The sequence below is a fragment of the Pimephales promelas genome, chromosome 6 (genome assembly GCF_988280905.1).
Source record: "Pimephales promelas chromosome 6, fPimPro1.hap1.1, whole genome shotgun sequence".
In the NCBI taxonomy this organism is placed as follows: Eukaryota; Metazoa; Chordata; class Actinopteri; order Cypriniformes; family Leuciscidae; genus Pimephales; species Pimephales promelas.
In genome coordinates, this window is record NC_142774.1 from 21,860,200 (window position 1) to 21,884,791 (window position 24,592).

Below are 24,592 nucleotides of genomic sequence, written 5' to 3' on the forward strand. Positions count from 1 at the left end.
CACAACAATTACAACAATAGCATGATATCCAAAAAGATAACAATCAACAAATAATAATTTCACTATAAATGAATAAGAAAAAATAAAAATAGGACAGAATTGAAAAAATAAAATAAAAAGGGGAAAATGACTATCTATTATGTATAATATAATGATTTAAGAGAAAGCTAGAAACCAGTAATTTGTACTACTTAAAGAAAGAAAATAGCATACACATTAATTCACTTTTCAATTAGCTTCAATATTCTTTAGTAAATACAATTGTATCACTACATTTTTTATCGATAGAGAGACTCAATATACAACGGAAAATCAGACCAAAAAAAAAAAAAACTTCAAACAAGGTTTAGAATTATTCATTTTACTCTTATGAATATGAAATTTACCTAATAAAATTATAGGATTCATCATAACATTTACAGAAGCAGTTTTCAAATTATATGATAACATCTTTGGATGTTAATTCACAGTTACAACCAGATGGTTTTTTTTTTGTTTTTTTTTACTGGTTTATTTATTTTAAGTAGCCTAATCAAGTTATTTATTTATGCACACCCTGTTTGTATTTTTCATTTCATGGTAGCCTATATTAGGTCTATCCACCTTATTCCTAATTTAAAAAGAACTAACAGCAACAGAAAAGTCATGGACAGCCGAGGACAACTCTATCAAGAGCTTTGATTTCAACCACAGTCGAAATCCAGTGAACGTCACTCTGATTGGCTGAGGCAGCATATCATCATAACCCAACCTGTAACGCCAGCCACTCTGATAGGCCGAGGCAACATGCGAGCCATGTGGCGCGAGCGGCGCGATTCAGCGTGTTTTTCACATGGTTGGTTTTTCAAGCAGAAAATAACGGCACAGATATTCAGCCTACATAGCCGTCATGATCACTGGTGAACCCATCTCCTCTAAATTGAAGGTAAGTTCGTCCAATCTAGTGAATTCTATGTCCATGTCTACTTATAGTGTTTGGTAGTTTAGCGTTATTGTCTTAAACTTCACAAACCTGCTGTGATTACTGCCGCGAATGTTCAAGGGCGTTAACCTTAACGGCACAGTTTTTTTTGTTTTGCGTTAGCTTGCTGCTCTTAATTCTTTTTTAGTTTCATGTCAATTTGGGACACTAAATTGTATTTTGCACGTTGTTATCTGGCTGCTAGGTAGCTACCATTCTTTGCTAGTAATCAAACTAACTCGTATTGGGTGTTCAACGGGCTTTTCCCAATGCGTTTACTCTGAATATCGTCAGAAATTATGGAAAAATTATATGTGCCAGGATCATACAAACTCAAAGTTCGTAATGTGCTTGTATGCTCTAGTGTAGGCTATCCTTGTTTGTAAAACTGCAACGCTGTTGTGTGATGAAGTGAAATCTTTGTGATGTTTGTTAACGCATTTGTTTTGTCTCTCGGGTGCTGTAAGGAGTGAGGTGCCCTTCCCTGATAGGAGAAAAAACACCTAAACAAGGTAACGTTACGTGTTGTGATCTCATCCTCTTTTCTTTTGATCAGGCCCCAGTCAAATAAACAGTAAAACTAAACTAACTTGGTATTAACGTCTGTGTTTACGGATGACTTTGAGAGTAAGACAGTGGTGAAAACGCCAAAGAGAACTGGAACATGGCATGTTATATTCATTAATGTTTGGCCAAGTTTAAATGTTACTAGGTCCAGTGTTCGATTCACCATCAGGTCCTGCACAGAGATTGTTCGAGGCACACCTTCAGGTCCAGACATGATGGGTCACGGCACGTACAGTGATGGTGCGAGGCACACAGTCTTCAAATCACTGCTATTACTTTGAATCTGAATCAGAAAGAGCTTTATTATCTAGTGTGCTTGCCTTGCACACATAAGGAATTTGTTTGTGTGCTGAGGCTTCCAGTGCACATATACTAACACAACAGGAAACGTATTATAATTACAAAATTATTTTAATTTCAGGTATAACCATATGGAACTAATAAATCCATGAAGACCGATCCCGTAGTGATGCCCCCAGTCCCCCGCCCAGGTCCAGACATGATAAAAGAGTACAGCGCAGTGATCTCAGCACATGACAGGCACGGTGAGTTGTCGGCTGCGTTCACATTAAGCTCATTTAGGATTATTTTGCTATTCAGGTGGTGGTCATATGACCCTGGATGCCTGTTACACAGTGTACACATTGCTTTGAACAAGAAATCAAGTAATTTAGAATTTTTTTTACAATTAAGGCCGCAATTTTCATCAAAGTACTTTGCATGTTCACCAAGTTTTATAGATGTATCTCTAATTGTTACAATATTGCAGATTTATTATTTATCATCTTATAAATATGTTCAGTTTCATCATTTGATAATAACTTGTATAACACATTTTTTGTGGTGTAGATGCAGTGACTGAGACTGGGAGATGCAGTGACTGAGACTGGTAAGTATTGATCTATTGGCAGTGGAGAAGACACTTTTAATAGACACCTTCTCTCTTGTGAGCTAGCAAACTTTGCTATTCTAATTAGAGCATTGCAAACCTCACCAAATGTGTTTGTTTATTTCAGTGTTCCAGATTGCCTTTGCATAGATCTAAATCATTGGTCTTTTTCAACTTTGCAGAAGGGATCATGAAATTTGGTTCCATAGCCACTGAGGTGTATGTACATCAAGGTGAACGTGTGTGAGCACCTCAAGCACGCGTCACAAAGACTTGGAGGTGGAGGATTCACTACGCCCCGATGAGCCTACAGGACTTGAATTAAGAGTTTTAAAGGGATAGTTCACTTTAAAATTAATTTTTGATATGTTTTAGCTTACCTCAAGGGCATCCAAGATGTAGGTGTCTTTGTTTCCACAGTAGTTTCAATTTTTATATTTTTACGTCAAACCATTCTTGTCTGTCAGTCATATAACGGAAATCTATGGGGATCTCTTAAAAGAGCATGCACAGAGAACTCCAGATTAAACATGATTTAATGACTCGTAACTGTAAGTACACATTGATGGCTTAAGTTACGAAACGAGCGGTTTGTGTGAGAAAATGAACAGTGTGTATATATATATATATATATATATATATAAACTGTTTGTTTTCTCTCACAAATCGCTCGTTTCGTGTCTTAGGCCATCAATGTGTACTTAATTTATGAGTCATTAAATCATGTTTAATTTGGACTTCTCTGTGCATGCTCTTTAAAGTGGTGACCATAGACCTCCATTATATGACTGACAGACAAGAACGGTTTGACCTAAAAATATCAAAATTGAAAATATTGTGGAAACAAAGACACCTACATCTTGGATGCCCTTGAGGTAAGCTAAAACATATCAAAAATTAATTTCAAACTGAACTATCCCTATAAATTACATCCTTATTATTTGTTCATAATTCTGCCTCCACTGTACATTGTGTTTGATATATCTGGTGCCCAATTCTGATGCCATTCAGGGCAATTTATTTTTGAATAAAGATGCAATATATTATTGATTTATTTGTATAACTGTAGTGCTGTATGTATGTTATCGCATTTTTCCAGAGGGTGGAGGACATGTTTTCTGTGCTTTGAAGATGTTCTCCTATGCTTTGTACATTGTGTGTTTGTTCTAATAAAGCTATTTCTTTGAATAAACAGTATCTGGCATATGTTCCTTTCCTCAATAAATTCATGTCCTTGATGGTAATAATAGTTTAGTCTATAGGATAACAATGACATGAATATACAACATAATTGCATATCATATGAATATATATAAATAAATTATTATTATTATAATTTTATGTAAGCTGACCAATAATAACAGATGTGCCAACCAATCACGAGTGATTTTCTTGTTTAAATGTATTGAATTTCAACCAATACTGAGTGAGGAAATTCAAGCACAGTTTCACACCTCCGCGAGCCATTCACACCTCCGCGAGCGCTCCATGCATACGTCATGGTTCGTTTCCGTCAATATGTGGCACAGTGGAACGCGACGTTCACAGTCTGTAAATTGTCGTTAACTGCCGAAAATTAGGGAGATTTCCGACAGTTTACGGGGACGAAAATCCCACTTTTCATGCAGTGCCAGAAATTTCACTTCCTTACGAAATAGCTGGCATTTATCTGGTTGCAACTTCAGTCCGTACTTCTCCATGGCCTGAAATACTCGTTCCAAGTGCTGAAGATGGGATGCGAAGTCAGGAGAGTAAACAATGACATCATCTAGATATACCAACGTGGAATCTACTAACTGGCCCCCCAGACATCGTTGCATCAGCCTTTGGAAGGTAGCTGGAGCGTTGCAAAGGCCAAACGGCATCCGGTCCCACTCGAAGAGCCCGAAAGGGGTAGTGAATGCAGTCTTTTCTCGGTCTTCCTCCTCCACCTGTACCTGCCAATATCCACTGGCCAGATCTAAGGTGGAATACCACGCGGCTTGTGTCAGGCTGGTTAGTGAGTCCTCGATCCGCGTAGTGGAAAGGCATCCTTCTTGGTGACTTGGTTCAGTCTGCGGTAATCCACGCAGAACCTCCAAGCTCCGGTCTTCTTTCGCACCAAGACGATCGGAGCCGCCCAAGGGCTACTGCTCTCCCGGATGACCCCTTTCTCCAGCATCCCCTTCAACAAGGTACGAACCTCGGAATAGAGGGTTGGTAGCACAGGCCGGTACCGCTCCCGGCTTGGTGCGGCATCACCCGTAGGGATCTGATGTTTCACGATGGCGGTGCGGCCATAATCCTCATCATGTGTAGAAAATACGTGTGCCCATTTCGCCAAGAGCTCCTGGAGTTGTTGTGTCTGACTGTCTTCCAGCCCTTCCCCTCGCAGGGACTCCCCCAGAAGATGGGCCGGCGTCCTCTCTCCTAGCAGTTCCACCGGCTGATTCACTCGTGCCAGGGCCACCTCAACTACAGTGGGACTCACTTGGCTAAAGCTCACTCCCCCACCTTCCCTCACTTGTTGGGGACTCACCGAAGTAACCCGGGCCAGTCGCTGCTGGCGGTACAGGTGGACTGGGTAGAGATTCTCATTCCGTACCTTCACAGGGACTCGGCCTCGCCGCACCGCAGCCAGCCCTCGGGCCACGTCAACGATCTGACAGTCTAAGTGGGGTTCAATAAGCACCCACTCTTCTGGCCCATATGCTTGGACGGGTAACCGAGCCCAGATAACGGCCTCACTCCGAGCCGGGATAGACAGGGCATATCGACACGCAACCCGGGCAGTGCACTCACGGCCCCCCTGGGAACTGGCGGCGTGGACCCGGCGACAGTCTGCAACAATTCGTTCCCATTCCCGTTCTTCAGCTGGAGGAATAGTCTGAAGAGGACGAGTCTGGAACACTTCCTCCCAACAGTCTGCAATTACATTCATACCGAGGAGGGCTCGATGCATACCCAGACAATGGTCCCGGACGACCACAACTCCCTTCTGTTGTACAGTGACCCCACGAATCAACAGGTCTGTAACCAGGTAACCGATGTACGGAATGTCCAGACCGTTTGCCCCTCGTAAGGTGAGCCAGGGGGCCTCTGCCTCCTGTAGACATGGGGCACTGAACAGTTCTTTAGACAGGCTTTCAGAGAATAGGGTGACTTGGGATCCGGTGTCAACCAGGCACTGGACGTTGATGCCATTCACCTGGATCTCCACAAGGGGGCAATGCCCGACTAGCCGATCTCTAGGGGAAGCAGGTAAAGAAGGGTCACTTAAGGGGGTCCCGACCACTTGACCCACAGTGGCCGGTGACTCTAAAAACCCCCTTGTGAGCTGCGGCGAGTGCCACACTGGCGACGGTAATGTCCAGACTCTCCACAGTTATTGCAAATTGGACGACCCTGGTCATCCCACTGGAACCTAGGCCCCGCAGGCCGGGATAGACGTCTCCCTCTATCTCGACTCCCGTTGGAGTAGGAACGCTCTCGAGGCAAGGGCAATGGACTTGGCCGGTCTCGACGGAACCCCTCAAAAGAGTCTTGGACAGCTCGGTCATTTGTTCCCGGACGTCTTTCATGAGTTCAGCCTGAAAGGTCTGCTTCCAATCGGATGGCCCAGCAGAGACTGAATCCCGGGCCCCACCGACAGCCATACAAACAGAGGGGTCCACCGCTTCCGCATGGTCCAGTTCCAAAGCCAGCGCCTCTCTCCGCAACTCCTCGAACGTCGATTCGGGATTTCGGCGGAGCTGTATCCGTAAACTCTGACGAATGGGGCCTTCCCTAAGTCCCAGGAGGAATTGATCGCGCAACAGGGTCTCTTCCCCTCCCAGACCATGGCCGCGCCTCCCCTTCAGCCTGGTATACTGTTCCCGTAGTTGCAGAGCATAGGCCCGTAGGGTTTGCCGGGGTCCTTGTTTACAATTAAAGAACTGAGTCCGGAGGACGGCTACAGGAGTAACATCGCCATACTGTCCAGTCAAGAAATCAAAAACCGCCTGTGCCGTAGCCCGAGTCCCTTCTGGCGCAGCCTGTACTTTCCTCCGGGCCTCTCCCTCAAGTGAATTTAGGACAAACTGCAATGTCTGGGAGGCACTTAGCCCCTGGAGCCCTGCCAGATATTCAACTTGGGCTTTCCACTCTGACAAGCTCAGCTCTGACCCTGATCCTCCATACCTTCGTGCCCATGGGGCTCCCATAAAAATGGGCGTGACTTGAGGCCGGGCCGCTGGCAACCCTTCGTCTGCCATCGGGTGTCTCTGGTCGCTCAACCCGAGGTGGTTACCCTGCCGACTACGCCAATTCTGTCACAGGTCGGGATGGCCCCCCCTGTTACAGACCACCCCTATGAGCGTACCACCTCGAGGAGTTACCCAGAAACACCACAACCACAAACAAGGTATCAAATGTAAAAGGATTTTATTGAATTAAAATTTCATAAACTAAAACTGGATGTTTCTTCTTCTTGGCTGCTAGGGGTAAGTTTAGAGCGGATGCTGTTCTGGAATTCACACGGCAGTTCCTCTTCGGACAGCCAGGGGTAAGTATAGGGCAGATACTGTTCTGGAATTCACATGGCAGTTCCTCTTCAGACAGCCAGGGGTAAGTATAGAGCAGATACTGTTCTGGAATTCACACGGCAGTTCCTCTTCAGACAGCCAGGGGTAAGTATAGAGCAGATGCTATTCTGGAATTCACATGGCAGTTCCTCTTCAGACAGCCAGGGGTAAGTATAGAGCCGATACTGTTCTGAAATTCACACGGCAGTTCCTCTTCAGACAGCCAGGGGTAAGTATAGAGCAGATGCTATTCTGGAATTCACACAGCAGTTCCTCTTCAGACAGCCAGGGGTAAGTATAGAGCGGATGCTGTTCTGGAATTCACACGGCAGTTCCTCTTCGGACAGCCAGGGGTAAGTATAGAGCAGATACTGTTCTGGAATTCACATGGCAGTTCCTCTTCAGACAGCCAGGGGTAAGTATAGAGCAGATGCTATTCTGGAATTCACATGGCAGTTCCTCTTCAGACAGCCAGGGGTAAGTATAGAGCCGATACTGTTCTGAAATTCACACGGCAGTTCCTCTTCAGACAGCCAGGGGTAAGTATAGAGCAGATGCTATTCTGGAATTCACACAGCAGTTCCTCTTCAGACAGCCAGGGGTAAGTATAGAGCAGATGCTGTTCTGGAATTCACACGGCAGTTCCTCTTCGGACAGCCAGGGGTAAGTATAGAGCAGATGCTATTCTGGAATTCACACGGCAGTTCCTCTTCAGACAGCCAGGGGTAAGTATAGAGCAGATGCTGTTCTGGAATTCACACGGCAGTTCCTCTTCGGACAGCCAGGGGTAAGTATAGAGCAGATGCTATTCTGGAATTCACACGGCAGTTCCTCTTCAGACAGCCAGGGGTAAGTATAGAGCAGATGCTGTTCTGGAATTCACACGGCAGTTCCTCTTCGGACAGCCAGGGGTAAGTATAGAGCAGATGCTATTCTGGAATTCACATGGCAGTTCCTCTTCAGACAGCCAGGGGTAAGTATAGAGCAGATGCTATTCTGGAAATTCACACGGCAGTTCCTCTTCAGACAGCCAGGGGTAAGTATAGAGCAGATGCTGTTCTGGAAATTCACACGGCAGTTCCTCTTCGGACAGCCAGGGGTAAGTATAGAGCAGATGCTATTCTGGAATTCACACGGCAGTTCCTCTTCAGACAGCCAGGGGTAAGTATAGAGCAGATGCTATTCTGGAATTCACACGGCAGTTCCTCTTCAGACAGCCAGGGGTAAGTATAGAGCTGATGCTATTCTGGAAATTCACACGGCAGTTCCTCTTCAGACAGCCAGGGGTAAGTATAGAGCAGATGCTGTTCTGGAAATTCACACGGCAGTTCCTCTTCGGACAGCCAGGGGTAAGTATAGAGCAGATGCTATTCTGGAATTCACACGGCAGTTCCTCTTCGGACAGCCAGGGGTAAGTATAGAGCAGATGCTATTCTGGAATTCACACGGCAGTTCCTCTTCAGACAGCCAGGGGTAAGTATAGAGCAGATGCTATTCTGGAATTCACACGGCAGTTCCTCTTCAGACAGCCAGGGGTAAGTATAGAGCAGATGCTGTTCTGAAAATTCACACGGCAGTTACTCTTCGGACAGCCAGGGGTAAGTATAGAGCAGATGCTGGTTCTTATTTAGGACAGGGAAGTCAAACAACAGTGCATAAACATTCCACAATTCAGCTTCAAGTCAATAGTATGTACGTACTCCCAGCAGGTGGCTGGCTTCAGCATGAGAGACTCGGTGAACAGATTCAGGCTTTCAATATGAGAGGCTCAATGGAAAGATGCTGGTTCTTATTTAGGACAGGGAAGTCAGACAGCAGTGCATAAACATTTCACAAGTCATCTTCAAGTCAATAGTTTGTACGTACTCACAGCAGGTGGCTGGCTTCAGCATGAGAGACTCGGTGGGCAGTTTCAAGCTTTCAATATGAGAGGCGCACTGGAAAGAGGCTGGTTCTTATTTGGGACAGGGAAGTCAAACAACAGTGCATAAACATTCCACAATTTAGCTTCAAGTCAATAGTATGTACGTACTCACAGCAGGTGGCTGGCTTCAGCATGAAAGACTCAGTGAACAGATTCAGGCTTTCAATATGAGAGGCTCAATGGAAAGATGCTGGTTCTTATTTAGGACAGGGAAGTCAGACAGCAGTGCATAAACATTTCACAAGTCATCTTCAAGTCAATAGTTTGTACGTACTCACAGCAGGTGGCTGGCTTCAGCATGAGAGACTCGGTGGACAGATTCAGGCTTTCAATATGAGAGGCTCAATGGACAGATGCTGATTCTCATTTAGAACAGGAAAGTCAAACAGTAGTGCATAAACATCTCACGACTCCTCTTCACACTGGATAGACCGGAGGCACACTCCTGCACAGTGCATACTCAACGCACACAGTAAGGGGTTAATTCTGGAATAAGACGGCTGGGGGCACGAACAGACACAACAATCCTCACCTCAGTGCAACCGTCAATCACTTCAAATAATCATATGTGATCACTCCACAATAGTCACTTCACACTAGGCACAGCAACTCACACCACTCGCAGTGAATAAGATCTCCACTCGTGATCCCAGCCAGCTCCCTCCTCTCGTGCCGATGGAACAGCGTATCCACACTGTATGGAGAGTATACTACGCACACACCATGTTACTGCTGTCTCTCTTTCTCTATCCGGGGTTAAACTGCTGTGTTCAGGCTCCTTCCCTGCCGTGGGTTCCTCTGTCCCCTGCCGCGCTCTCCTCTTCACTCAAACATCCGCTTTTATGATCCCCCTCGTGAACGCGATGATTCAATCTCCGCCCATCTCACAGCTGCCGCTCGTTTCTACTTTGCGGAATCCAGCCGAACTGTTTTTCAGGGAGCAACCGGCAGGGTGTTACATTAAATTAGCTCCCCATGGAAACAACACCGCATTCATGGTTCCGCACTTCGTCACCTGGTGACAATTATATTCATAATAAGAAAACAATTTATTTCCTTTTACCGAGAGTGTCAGGCAACGCGTTATATTCGCAGCAGCGGCTGGCTGGATGAGCGTCCAGCAAGCGTCTGCAAGCTGCCAGTCGGATCACGGCCATTTGACTGGTTTAATCGGGACAACAGTACCCCAAACACCAATCATACACAAGAATAAAGGCATGAAATTATATTCATAATAAGAAAACAATTTATTTCCTTTCAGCGAGAGTGTCAGGCAACATGTTATTCACTGAAACAGCAGCGGCTGGCTGGATGAGCGTCCAGCAAGCGTCTGTAAGCTGCCAGTCTGATCACGGCCATTTGACTGGTTTAATCGCGACAACAGTACCCAAAACACCAATCATACACAAGAATAAAGGCATGACATTATATTCATAATAAGAATTTTTTTTATTTCCTTTCAGCGAGAGTGTCAGGCAACGCGTTATATTCGCTGATCACCCGCGGCTGGCTGTAAGGAAAAGATGGGAGGATGCAAGATGCAAATATACTCAGTTTATTGATTGGTCAGAAATGACAAGTGTAAGACACAGATCGGGGACAACACTCAGGTGGTGGGTGAAGCAGGGACGAGATGGCGATCCGGTGGTGAAAACAGGTGATGATGTGCTCGAGTGAAACCCAGGGAAGTGGAACATCCAGAAGACACGAAGAACTGACGAAATCCAGGTAACACGAAGAACTGATGAAATCCAGATGAGACACAGACGAGGCACGAGCACAGGAACACACCGAATGACAACCACAACGATCTGACAACAAGAGGGAGAAAATGCTGGGCATATATAGAAAACTGAAATGAATGGCAGCTGGTGACACTAATCAACACAACGAGTAACCACACCCACACAATTACACTCACACAGACACATCAGCCTGAGACAGCCGATTCATGAACCGTGACAGTACCCCTCCTCCTAAGAACGCCTCCTGGCGTTCTCAGACTCCCTTACCTGTCGATTGTAATCATCAACAAGGGAGTGATCCAGGATGTCTCTAGCAGGTACCCAACTTCTCTCCTCCGGACCGTAGCCCTCCCAGTCTACCAGGTACTGAAATCCGCGTCCCCTCCATCTCGAGTCCAGAATACGATTTACCGAATATGTTGGTTCCCCATCTACGAGTCGCGGCGGGGGGGGGGGGAGGGGGAACCGGGGCAGGCGGATTAATGTGAGAACGAAACACGGGTTTGATTTTAGAGACATGAAAGGCGGGATGAATTCTCCTGTACACAGGAGGAAGTTTGAGGCGGACTGTCACCGGACTAATAATCTTGGTGACAGGAAACGGGCCAATAAATTTGGGAGCTAGCTTGTTAGACACGGAGCGGAGAGGAATATTCTTGGTAGAAAGCCACACTTTTTGACCCACGACGTAGACGGGAGGCTTTGACCGGTGGCGATCGGCCTTGGCCTTCATGCGCCTCCCTGCTTGGAGTAGAGTCTCACGGGCTCTAGTCCAAGTACGGTGGCACCTCTGGACGAATGCGTGAGCGGAGGGGACCGCGACTTCGGATTCCAGACTCGGAAAAATTGGTGGCTGGTAACCTAAACTACACTTAAATGGCGAGAGGCCCGTGGATGACACTGGTAAAGAATTGTGGGCGTACTCCACCATAGAAAGTTGTTGGCTCCAGGACGACGGATTCTTGGCAACCAAACATCGCAACATTCTTTCGAGGTCTTGATTGGCTCGCTCAGATTGTCCATTACTCTGGGGATGATAGCCCGAGGACAGAATGACCGTGGCCCCCAGTAACTTACAAAATTCTTGCCAAAATTTGGATATGAATTGGGAACCCCTGTCAGAGACCACGTCCATCGGGAGGCCATGTAACCGAAAAACGTGATCTATGACAGTAACCGCTGTCTCCTTGGCTGAAGGTAATTTGGGCAAGGGGATGAAATGAGCCGCCTTCGAGAACCGGTCCACTACGGTTAAAACAACCGTCATGCCATTGGAGGGCGGGAGGGCGGTGATAAAATCTAGAGCGATGTGGGACCAGGGTCTCGAAGCGACAGGCAGTGGTCGAAGTAACCCATCTGGGGGTTGGTTAGATGTCTTACTAGTGGCACAGACTGAGCAAGCCAACACAAAATCGTGAATGTCGCGAGCCATCAGTGGCCACCAAAATCGTTGTTTAACTAGAAAACTGGTGCGAGTCACTCCTGGATGACAAGCCACGTTGGAGCAATGACCCCACCGAATAACGTCGGACCGTAACCCCTCCGGAACAAACAATCGACTCGGTGGGCAACCGGGCGGATGGATCAAAAATACGAGATAAAGAGTCGGGTTTGATGTTTTTGGACCCGGGGCGGTACGAGAGAACAAAATCAAACGTCCGAAAAAAAGAGCCCACCGAGCCTGCCTGGAGTTGAGTCTTTTAGCAGATCTGATGTATTCAAGATTCTTATGGTCGGTTCAAACGATAAAGGGTACCCCCGAACCCTCTAACCCAGAGATGCCCAAACCAGGGCCCGCGGGCCAAAGTTGGCCCGTGGTATCCTTTGATTTGGCCCGCCATACCGTCCGGGGAGGGGAGGGGAGGGGAGGGGAGGGGGGAAGATACCTTCGACACAGATCGTAATTTCTAATTTCTTTGACATAACAGTTCTGTTTTATTTATTGTTGAACTAACAGAGTAAACTGATATTAAATGTTTAAATTAAATGTAAAAGAATTAGATTTTTTCCCCGTGTCAATGCGCAATTCAAGGTGCAGCACCGCGTGCTTTGCGACAATTGACGTCAATTAATGTCAACAAGCTAAACGCAGTAATGGCGAAATCAAGGCAGGGGCACACAGACAAGAGAAATTTTAAAAAAGTTTGGCAAGATGAGTTTTTATTCACGGAAGTCAAATCAAAGGCAGTATGTCTAGTTTGCAAACAGTCTGTCGCTGTTTTAAAAGAGTACAATATACGTCGTCATTATGAAACGAAACATTCTGCAGCTTTCTCAAAATACAGCGGCGAGGCGCGAAAACAGAAGGCTAACGAGCTGCTTGCTGAACTTCGATTCGAACAGAGCGCGCTGTTACGTCCTTCATCAGCACAAGAAAACAGCACACGGGCCAGTTATCAGATTTCTGCTCTAATTGCTAAAAGTGGAAAAGCCTTCTCTACTGGAGAGTTCGTCAAGGAATGCCTTGCAGTGGCTGCAGAAGCAGTTTGTCCTTCTCAGGTACGGTCATTCTCACAAATTAGCCTGTCAAGAAATACTGTTACCCGACGCATAGAGGACATGGCTCAAGACATCGGCGAGCAAATCAAGACGAAGGCAAGTGCATTCTCTGCCTATTCAATTGCCTGCGACGAGAGCACCGACATATCGGATTCCGCACAGCTGTTGGTATTTTTGCGTGGAGTAAATGACACTTTTGATGTAACGCAAGAGCTGGCTGGCATTGAGACCCTTTCTGGTACTACTAAAGGAGAAGATCTCTTTTTTGCTGTTGAGAGAGTGTTGAAAAAAAATTAATTAAAGTGGGAGAAGATGGCCGGCATTACAACTGACGGAGCGCCGGCAATGGTAGGGAGGAAATCTGGCCTTGCTACATTTGTGTCTCAGAAAGTCAGTGAATGTGGAGGAAAAGTTTTGAGGTACCACTGCATTTTACATCAAGAACAACTATGTGCCAAATCTGTCGGGCTTGTGGATGTGATGCGTGACGTCGTCAAAATTGTCAACAATATACGCTCCAGGGCGCTTTCTCACCGACAGTTCAAGACACTGATGGATGAGATGGATGCGCAATATGGTGATGTGTTGTACCACCAGGAGGTCAGATGGCTCAGCCGAGGGAAAGTTCTCAGGAGATTTTTCGATCTGCGTGATGAGATCAGAGTTTTTCAGGAAAGCAAGGATGGTAATATTCAAGTGCCCACTGATAAGAAATGGCTCTCTGACCTGGCTTTCCTTGTGGATGTGACAGAGATGCTCAATGTTTTGAATGTTCAGCTCCAGGGAAAGGACCAGATTATCACCCAGCTTTTTGATCACGTCAGAGCCTTCAAACAAAAACTACTGCTGCTCAGAAGACATCTTTCAGCAGGTAACAGTAACATTTACAGTTATAATATATTATCATGATATTTTGTGCAATTATAATTAAATTATTTTTTAATTATATTTAGAATTATATGTGGTTTATATCTATATTCAGTCATGTCAGCTATTATTTCTTTGTTGTACATCAAGCTGATAAAATTTGCTTAAAATCTGCTAGTTTCTTAATCATTTCCTTTTTTTAGGTATTTATTTTATTTTTTTCTCCCTCTGTTTTACATGCCTGTCCCAGTATCACACTGTTCTTTCTGTTTCTCATCCCACATGCAGCAAATTTAGTCCATTTCCCCTGTCTTGGAGAGGTAGGCATGGTGAAAGAGAAGGTCCATGAGTATGATGCTGTTCTCAGCAACCTTATCCAGGAGTTTGACAGTCGCTTTGAGGACTTCAGACACAGCACTGCTGACTTTGAGTTGTTTGCTCAACCCTTCACCATCAGTGTGGACGCAGTCAGAGATGATCTTCAGATGGAACTAATTGAGCTTCAGTGTGATTCAGAACTGAAACACAAGTTCACATCCCTTCCCTTGACAGAGTTCTACAAATGTGTCCCAGCAAACAGGTACCCAAAGATGTGTAAGCAGGCACAAGTGATGCTGTCCCTGTTTGGCAGCACCTACCTCTGCGAGCAGACTTTCAGTCTAATGAACTTGAACAAGAGTAAACTCAGAAGCAAAATAACTGACTCTCACCTACATAATATCTTGTCTTTGTCTGTAAGTCAGCTACAGCCCAATCTTGAAAAACTTCTGAAAAATAAGGACCAGCTTCATATGTCTCATTAGGTCACTGACATTGCAACCACATGGTTTTATTATTGCTTGTGGATTTGGCATTGAACTCTATTGTACATTGAACACTTGATTGTTGGTTTTATTGTAATACGTTCTTTAAAATGCAAAACTTTGCAAATAAAACTGCATTAGTTAATCAGATTGAAGTTGTTTTATATTTATTTTAAATATTATAAAAAATAAATAAACCCATAGCAACTTGAATGTAATAATACCGTTTGATTTATGATGCAAAATTTACTTTCGGCCCACGGCCCACAATCAAGTTTGATTTTTGGCCCTTCATAGGAAAAAGTTTGGGCACCCCTGCTCTAACCAATGACGCCATTCCTCCAACGCTAACTTAACTGCCAACAACTCTCTATTACCAATGTCATAATTACGTTCGGCAGGCGATAGTCGATGAGAAAAAAACGCGCAGGGATGCAACTTGTCGTCTGAGGAAGCGCGCTGTGAAAGTACTGCTCCTACTCCCACCTCTGACGCGTCGACCTCCACCACGAACTGACGTGTGGGATCAGGGGTGACAAGAATGGGAGCCGAAACAAAGCGACTTTTGAGGTTGGTGAACACTGCCTCAGCAGTGTTTGACCACCTGAACGTCGTTCGGGGGGAGGTCAAGGCACTCAGAGGCGCGACTAGTTGGCTGAAGTTACGAATGAAACGTCGGTAAAAATTGGCGAACCCCAGAAACTGCTCTAGGGCCTTACGGGAATCTGGACTTGGCCAATCTACCACAGCCTTAACCTTGTCAGGATCCACGCGCAGTCCCTCAGAAGAGATGATGTACCCTAGGAAGGGAACAGACTGTGCATGAAACGAACATTTCTCCGCCTTGACAAAAAGCCCATTCTCCAACAGTCTCTGGAGCACTCGCCTGACGTGTTGCACGTGTTCCTGGAGAGACGAAGAAAAAATCAATATGTCATCCAGGTAAACATATATGAACTGGTCTACCATGTCTCTCAACACGTTATTAACGAGTGCCTGGAAAACCGCTGGGGAGTTGGACAGACCGAAAGGCATGACCAAATATTCAAAGTGCCCCCTAGGGGTATTAAAAGCGGTTTTCCATTCATCCCCCTTCCTGATGCGGACCAAATGATATGCATTACGTAAGTCCAGTTTCGTGAAAATAGATGCTCCCTGCAACCTCTCGAAAGCTGAAGACATCAACGGCAAAGGGTATGAATTCTTTACCGTGATGTTGTTCAGCCCTCGGTAATCAATGCAAGGTCGCAGAGAACCATCCTTCTTCCCAACGAAAAAGAACCCCGCCCCCGCAGGAGAAGAGGAAGGCTGGATGAACCCAGAGGCCAGAGAATCAGAAATATATTTCTCCATGGCCTCCCTCTCGGGAATAGAAAGAGAGTAAAGTTTGCCTTTAGGCGGAGATTTACCTGGCAGTAGCTCTATCGCACAGTCATAGGAACGATGCGGAGGAAGAGAAGCAGCACGAGACTTACTGAACACCTCCTTCAGGTCGTGGTACTCCGCGGGCACGTTAGATAAATCCGCTACCTCACTCTGAAACACAGAACCAGACACAGATGGACAGGCAGACACTAAACAGGACTCATGACAGTGGTTACTCCATGTGGAAACAGTGTTAGTGCACCAGTCGACCCAGGGTTGTGTCTGGAAAGCCACGGGTGACCCAAAACCACTGGTGCAAGTGGTGAGTCCATGAGAAAAAATGAAATGAGTTCAGTGTGATTTCTGGAAGTGATGAGGGTAATGTCTTCAGTAACGTGAGTGATGCGGGGAAGTTCTTGACCATTGAGTGCATTGACGATAATCGGGTGCGAGAGGGGTGTGACGGGGATCTGAAGTCTATGTGCTAGTCTGAAGTCCATGAAATTACCTTCCGCTCCCGAATCCAGAAGTGCGCTGGTGCAGTGTGTTGATTGTCGCCATCTCAGACTTACCGGGAGGAGGGTTGATGTTGATGAGGTCTTCTCGGCGGAGATCCCACCCGATAGTAGCCTCATACTTACTACCGGGCTTGCTCTTTTACCGGGCAGGAGTGGATGAAGTGGCCCGCCTGGCCACAGTAGAGACAGAGTCCTTGGGATCTCCGCCTCTCCCTCTCCTCCCGGGAAAGCCGAGCTCTCCCCACCTGCATGGGTTCGTGGTCATTTGTGGGGCTGACCGCGCTCTCACCACCGGGTTGGTGGTCCTCTGCGCCGAACACTGGGTGGCTGGGGCGCGTCAGTCTGGTTACACGATTCAGTCGAGCGTCCACTCTCAGCGCAAGTTCCACCAGTCCATTCAGTGTCTCAGGTAAATCCATAGCATAGATCTCTCTTTGAACGCGGTCAGCCAACCCATGCAGGAACATATCCCACTGCGCCAGGGTGCGGAACCGGATGGAAAAGTCCGCCACCGAGCCTTCTCCTTGTCGCAGCTCGGCGAGTAATCTGGCCGCCTCCTTACCCGCCACTGCACGGTCGAAAACTCTCTTCATCTCCTCGGAGAGTGCCTGGAACGAGGTGCAGCAGTCGTCCTTGTTCTCCCACACCGCCGTCCCCCAAAGCGATGCTCTTCCTGACAGCAGGGTTAACACAACTGCCACCTTCGCCTCTTCGCTCTGGAAAGTGTGTGGCTGTAAGGCAAAGTGCATAGAACATCTAGTGAGGAATGCTCTACAAAACTCAGGCTCACCGGAATATCCCTCAGGTGTGGGTAGGCGTGGCTCTGATCTCCCCGCTGCTGCAGGCGCTGGTGGTGGGAGGACGGGCGGCGTGGGGGGCGCAGTGGGAGTCCGTAAAAGCTGTACCTGTTGGGTGAGCTCGGACACCTGCTTCACGAGTGCTTGCACCGCACGACCTGTGCCAGAGATACTCTCCTCCTGTTGATCCATCCGTGCGATACTGTGAGCGATGAAGTCATTGATCTGTGATGAATTTGCTGCATCCATAAGCCCCTTAACATTGTTGGCTCTGTGACACATTGCATGTATCATCATGAAGTCCTGCTGCACCCCCTGTCCAAGACAATCTCCACAGCTATGAACTCGACTAGTAAGCAAAACCTTAAAAGTGAGCATACTGTTCAAAAGTTTTGAACATACTGTTCAAAAGTTGGGGTCTGTCGGATTTATGCTTTTGAATGAAGTCTCACACTTTACATTTTTTTTCAGTGAGACTGTTCTTGAGAAACTTGTTGGATAAATTATCGGCGGCAAATGTTATGGTCATAGTTATAATAATTAATTTAATTATTATGATAACAGCATATCATGGTCATTGGTATATTTTATTTTATTTCTCTAGGTGTGTTTTTAATTATGTTGGCCAATGAGACAGACACCATACTGTTCAATGCAAAGATATTTATTTATTTTATGTATTTTTTACTGATAAATACTGAAATTCTTTAAAGGGATAGTTCACTTTGAAATTAATTTTTGATATGTTTTAGCTTACCTCAAGGGCATCCAAGATGTAGGTGTCTTTGTTTCCACAGTATTTTAAATTTTGACATTTTTCGGTCAAACCGTTCTTGTCTGTCAGTCATATAATGCAGGTCTATGGTCACCACCTCAAAGAGCATGCACAGAGAAGTCCAACTTAAACATGATTGAATGACTCGTAAATTACACACTGATGGCCTAAGGCACGAAACCAGTTATCCAATGTCCAACTGAACCGAACTGAACCATGTCCAACGTTCCACTGGAAGTGATCGCCTGCGAGTCGACGTCACTCATTGTTTACACAGAGATTCCGGAAGTTTTACCTTTCACTAAACATATTTAGATATACCGAAATCGTCTTCCATTGCGATTTCATGTATATCTAAATATGTTTAGATCTTCACAGTGAAAGGTAAAACATCCGAAATCTCTGTGTAAACAATGAGTGACGTACATGCGCAAGACACTTCCGGCGGAACGTTGGACATGGTTCAGTTCGGTTCAGTTGGACATTGCTCAACTGATTCAGATCACTTGGACATGGCTGTGATTGCACAAGGTAAAACTATATAAATACTGTTCCTTTTCTCACACAAACCGCTCGTTTCATGTCTTAGGCCATCAATGTGTACTTACATTTACAAGTCATTAAATCATGTTTAATTTGGACTTCTCTGTGCATGCTCTTTGAGGTGGTGACCATAGACCTGCATTATATGACTGACAGACAAGAACGGTTTGAACGAAAAATGTCAAAATTTAAAATACTGTGGAAACAAAGACACCTACATCTTGGATGCCCTTGAGGTAAGCTAAAACATACCAAAAACTAATTTCAAAGTGAACTATCGCTTTAATTCAGGGGATCTTAAATTTAGGGGATCTTAAAGTTATGGCTATGCTCTTGTTACCAGATGAGATATAGTCGTTTGGCCCTGTGATTCTTCAGGACAAGATCTTGATGACATCCACACTCAGTACATGATGAAGGTGAGTTTCACAAAAGCTGCCACTATCACAAACCAAGAGACAGAACACAACAGGCCTTCATCTATATGAACTCACCCATATGTAAGGATGGGTAAACATTAAACGGCCCTGGGGTTCTGTTGTCAAGCCGCATTCATGTGAATATTTATTCGGGTTCAAATAAATATGGCTGGGCAAGATAAATGCAAGTCTTCCTCTGTGTCGAAATCCTTAGACATCCTTAGAACGAAGATTGTTTTGTTTACAGTGTGCGTCTCCCCCAGACTGTAAACTAAGGGTGTATTCACACCTGCCTTGTTTGGTTCGATTGAATCGAACTCTAGTTCGTTTCCCCCCTTGGTGCGGAATTTTGGGCAGGTGTGAATACAGCAATCGAACTCGGGTGCGGACCAAACAACCGAACCGAGACCCAGCTGAAGAGGTGGTCTCGGTACGGTTCCAAACGAACTCTGGTACGGTTCGTTTACGATGTGAACATGAACTGACCCAATTGCAAGAAAGCACTGTCTGCATCGAAAGAGAATATTACGGCGTGCTGTCTGGCCACACGATACTGTTGCACGTCTTTCTGCGCGTCGTGTGTGCGTCATTGGAATGGAATGAATGAATGGGTGTGTGCATCAGGAAATTCACATACAGAGCGTTCTCTTTAGTCTAATCGCGCATAGATGCAAAAAAAAAAAAAGCATTTGCAGTTCATAATGTAAGGATAGTTATACAAGGACGATACTGCGTTAATTTACGCTAAACTGGACAAACTTAATCGCAACCGTTAACATTGACAGCACTTGTTGGCAGTATACAATAAGAATCTCATTATTTGAATGTCACGTGTGAACATAACCCCTTTCTATGAATGAAAACTTTATACCTTATCCATCTTCTGCACAGTGCCACTTGTAACGCAAAGTTGAGATGTTGCCCAGAGAAAAAAAAAAAACAGGTGGTCGCATGAAAAGATGCACGAGAGACGAGAACTTTGTCGTATTTCCCCGTGTTTAATAGAACCACTCAAACTTTACACTCGTCGTCTTCTCAAAATCCAAATTACAACATCGTATAGATGACATTGTATCATAAGATACTCATTAGTTTCTTCATATTGCGTTTGTACAGAATAACACAAAATTAGTAAAAGAACAAATATTGCAGTAGGAAATATCTCCATGCTGAGCCTTTTTTGCACTTCCTGATTTCCCTACTTGAGAATCCTTATCCAATGAATAGACGACCTTAGCACACGTGTGGTTTTGTTTACAAATTTTGGTTCACTTGCAAAAAGAGCAGTGTGAAAGTCATAGTTTTTGTTATTTTTGGACCAAAATGTATTGTATATGTTAATGTGGTGTGTATTCTTCTCATTTTAGCTCCTGCGTCCATTTGGGCTGAAGGTCGAGACAGAACCAACCCACAGCTGGACTGTAACCTACTGTCATATGAGAGACTTCATACTGACAACTACTGGCGTGGATGCGGCATCACATGTTTTTCAACAAAACCTTTTTCACCTAGAATTTAAAGTGTGGATTAGTCATCCCCCATCCCTCCATGTCTTCATCTCTTGTGAGTGGATATCATTTAAAACATTCTTAAAAGTACTGCTCAATTTCTTCTGAATTTATAGTATTTATTGTTCTTGTCAAGTAATATTGCTGTAATCCTGTTAATGAATGTACAGTATAAATTGCAAACACCCTTGTGTTGGACAGGTGTGGTTCACAGATTATAGACATTTTAGAGGAGGTAGATGCTGTGTATTTAAAGGTGTTCTAAGTCATGTTTATTTGTACTATCTTATTTTTGTATATAAATCATTATTACAGTGGAACAAATTGCTATTTTTTTAATTTGTAAATTGGAAACTGAATTTTTTTACCATTGTACAGCACCACTTTTATCACCAATGTTTTATAACTTTGTAGTCAAATTATTGTTTTATGTCACATGTGAGAACAAATGCAAGTTTCTTTCAGATTATGTAATTCTTGTAATAAAGTCTGTATCATAGAATGATAACTTATTTCTGTTGTTATTTTGTAGGTGTTTGTTGTAATTGAATGGATTAAATGTAATTCAAGATAATTTAGTAAAACTGCAGTTTTACTATAGCTTTACTACAATATTACTGTAGTACAACCATGGTATCAAAACCATGGTTTTTAAAAATACCAGTTACTACAGTCATGGTTACTATGGTTTTACTGAAGTATTACTACAATTTTACTGTAGTAAAACCATGTTATCAAAACCATGGTTTTTACCAGTGTAAGAAAAAATGAAGTGGACGTCGAAGATCTCAAAAATTGAATGTTTATTACAGAGAAAAACAGGAACAAAATACAAACAGTACTTCGGATTCAGCGGAGTCAAGCAGAATCCCGAACTCATCTCAGCGCAAACATTTTATACGACATTGCATCCGTCTTCCCCCTCAACATGTAAATGAATCTCTCTCTTAAATGTAAATTAAAACTAACAAATTCGTCTTCTTTCTCAGCGTGGAGCTGAAACTCTGTCTTAAATGTAAATTGAAGATAATGATACAAGTGGTGTTATGATGTGGATGGCGGATGAACCCAGGCGCAGACAGAATGCAATCACAGATAGTTTATTGTAGACAAAAAAGGGGAAAACAAAGCCCACGAGGGGGCAAAACAAGACTCTGACAAGGACTATAAAGACTTACCATTTACCATTTAGACAAGGTACTGACAAAATACTACTAGATAAACGACTGACACAAGCAATAGAATAACAAGACAAATACTCTAGATAGGTACTCACAAACTTGGCATGGATTAACAATGAACCGACAAAAGACAGCAAACACAAGGGGAATAATATAGGGAGACACTAATGACAAGGACAGGTGAGACTGACTAGACAATAATGACGAGACGAGGATAACAAGGGGGCGGAGTAAAGAAACGAGACAACACAAGCACATGGCCAAAACAGCTGGCCATGCGCTTGCACACAAAACATGGGTCTGTCATGATCCTGCCACTATACTAGGAGAAACCATGGACATGATGGCAGAATCATGACAGAACCCCCACCTTAAGGAGCGGCTACCAGACGCTCCTCAAAGGGACACTAAGCACGGGACAAGACAGAACGAGACATGGACAAAAACCAACAAAACATAGCAAACATAACTAAAGGGATACATGAATAAACAACAACCGGGTTGGGGTGAAACATTAGAAACAACATACAAGGCAGAGGTGGTGGGGGAAACACAATGTCCTTGGGGGGGCAGTTCAGGGTGGATGGGAGGACTGGGGGTCTTGGGTCTTTGGGACGAGGGCTGAGGACGGGGAATCCGGGAGGACTTTGCTGTGGACGCTTGAGGAGATCTCTTGGGGGAAACAGTCTGAGGCTTGCACATGACAGGAGCGCTAGGGGAAACACTAGGTAGCTTGACAGGGGGGGAAACCCCCACAGGGACAGAAACGAGCGATGGGACAGGACTCTTGAAAGGGGACACTGGAGGCAACACAACAGGAGACAAAACAAGGGATGCTGCAGGTAACTGTGGAGCAGAAGCCCGAACTGAGCTCCCCGAAGACGGCACAGTACCAACGCTCCACATCTCTGAATCGGAGAGATCGTCGTCAGATGCTGACTGGGGGTCGGCGCTCACGGCAGTTGACTGGGGGTCGGCGCTCACGGCAGTTGACTGGGGGTCGGCGCTCACGGCAGTTGACTGGGGGTCGGCGCTCACGGCAGTTGACTGGGGGTCGGCGCTCACGGCAGTTGACTGGGGGTCGGCGCTCACGGCAGTTGACTGGGGGTCGGCGCTCACGGCAGCTGTGGACTCGGGACAAGACAACATGCCAGTCCTGGCTGGAACTTCCAGGATCTTGGCTAGACTCGACAGATACTCAGACAAAGTTCTTGCCGCAACGGCGATAGGCAACTCCTGACCTGCTGACACTGACCGCAAAACAGCCTCAGCAGCCGAATCAGCCGCAGCCCTCTCAGCGGCGCTCACGACAGCAGGCTTGGTAACTGTGTCTTCAGCAGCTGGTTCTGGGACAGCGCTTACAGCAGCGGGCTCTGGGACAGCGCCTACAGCAGCGGGCTCTGGGACAGCGCTTACAGCAGCGGGCTCTGGGACAGCGCCTACAGCAGCGGGCTCTGGGACAGCGCCTACAGCAGCGGGCTCTGGGACAGCGCCTACAGCAGCGGGCTCTGGGACAGCGCCTACAGCAGCGGGCTCTGGGACAGCGCTAGCAGCGGGCTCTTGGAAAGCGCTTACAGCAGCAGGCTCTGGGACAGCGCTTACAGCAGCGGGAGCGGGCTCTGGAACAGGCGGAGATGAAGGACGAGAGGCCCCCCTCCTCCTCCTCTTCTTCTTCCTAGGCCGTGGCACGGACATCAAATACGGACCCTTGACTGGTTGTAGAAGCTCAATGGGGTCTGTAACCTGAGACAGAAGGACAGTCTCAGGAAGTGGCAATTCGGTCGAGGATGACTCCGACGGAGAGTCCCACGAAGAACGTCTCCCTCGTTTGCCACGAAGATCAACGGGAGTAGATGCGACCTCAGGAGAAGTGGAATGGGTCTGTGCCCCTTGAGAAACAACAGCCAGGACCCGACCCTCCGGAATCACAGGCAGCTTGGCTGGTGGCGACAACAAGGAGGGACCCTGCGGCTCCTCTAGACCAAGACAATCCACCATGTCCCGGAATGGGCGATGAACCAGTCTCTCTCGTTCAGCCAGAGGTGGGGACACGTTGAGGCCAGCTATGAAGTAGCGATTAAGGAGGATGTCAGGTAAGAAAAACCTCCTCCTTTCAGCGACTTCAGCGTACTCCTTCAACAGCAGCTCACCCTGAGGGGGAATTGGGAGCTTGCCCCCTCTCGAGTCAGAAATGGTCTTGAGCCACCAATCTTCTAGAAGATCCAATTGCTGATCTCCAGGTGAAGACAAACAGTCTGCTGGGTTCTGCTTTGGTCGGTTCATTCTGTTATGATGTGGATGGCGGATGAACCCAGGCGCAGACAGAATGCAATCACAGATAGTTTATTGTAGACAAAAAAGGGGAAAACAAAGCCCACGAGGGGGCAAAACAAGACTCTGACAAGGACTATAAAGACTTACTAGACAAGGTACTGACAAAATACTACTAGATAAACGACTGACACAAGCAATAGAATAACAGGACAAATACTCTAGATTGGTACTCACAAACTTGGCATGGATTAACAATGAACCGACAAAAGACAGCAAACACAAGGGGAATAATATAGGGAGACACTAATGACAAGGACAGGTGAGACTGACTAGACAATAATGACGAGACGAGGATAACAAGGGGGCGGAGTAAAGAAACGAGACAACACAAGCACATGGCCAAAACAGCTGGCCAT

General features: G+C 45.7%; 1 protein-coding gene, 2 long non-coding RNA genes and 1 pseudogene across 4 annotated transcripts; 3 read left to right on the forward strand and 1 right to left on the reverse strand.

Moving 5' to 3' along the window:
• Positions 1 to 733: 733 nt before the first annotated feature.
• On the forward strand, positions 734 to 2,502 carry LOC120495568 (uncharacterized). Of its 2 annotated transcripts, XR_016168856.1 has the most exons (4): positions 734 to 925; positions 1,429 to 1,768; positions 1,950 to 2,073; positions 2,378 to 2,502. It is a non-coding gene; the product is annotated as an uncharacterized LOC120495568 (long non-coding RNA). The 2 variants fall into 2 exon arrangements; XR_016168855.1 differs by having other exon boundaries at positions 1,429 to 2,073; positions 2,378 to 2,496.
• A 3,212-nt stretch (positions 2,503 to 5,714) lies between these two features.
• LOC148978553 (uncharacterized) lies at positions 5,715 to 6,649 on the reverse strand (annotated as a pseudogene).
• Positions 6,650 to 12,544: 5,895 nt separating this feature from the next.
• Positions 12,545 to 15,415, forward strand: LOC120494899 (general transcription factor II-I repeat domain-containing protein 2B-like). Its single transcript, XM_039694253.2, has 2 exons — positions 12,545 to 13,997; positions 14,282 to 15,415. The coding sequence occupies exons 1-2, from the start codon at positions 13,439 to 13,441 to the stop codon at positions 14,794 to 14,796; spliced, it is 1,074 nt and encodes a 357-aa protein (XP_039550187.2). The 5' UTR covers positions 12,545 to 13,438; the 3' UTR covers positions 14,797 to 15,415.
• Positions 15,416 to 18,989: 3,574 nt separating this feature from the next.
• LOC120487559 (uncharacterized) lies at positions 18,990 to 20,806 on the forward strand. The gene is made up of 3 exons (XR_005624457.2): positions 18,990 to 19,030; positions 19,138 to 19,213; positions 20,581 to 20,806. It is a non-coding gene; the product is annotated as an uncharacterized LOC120487559 (long non-coding RNA).
• The last annotated feature ends 3,786 nt before the right edge of the window (positions 20,807 to 24,592 follow it).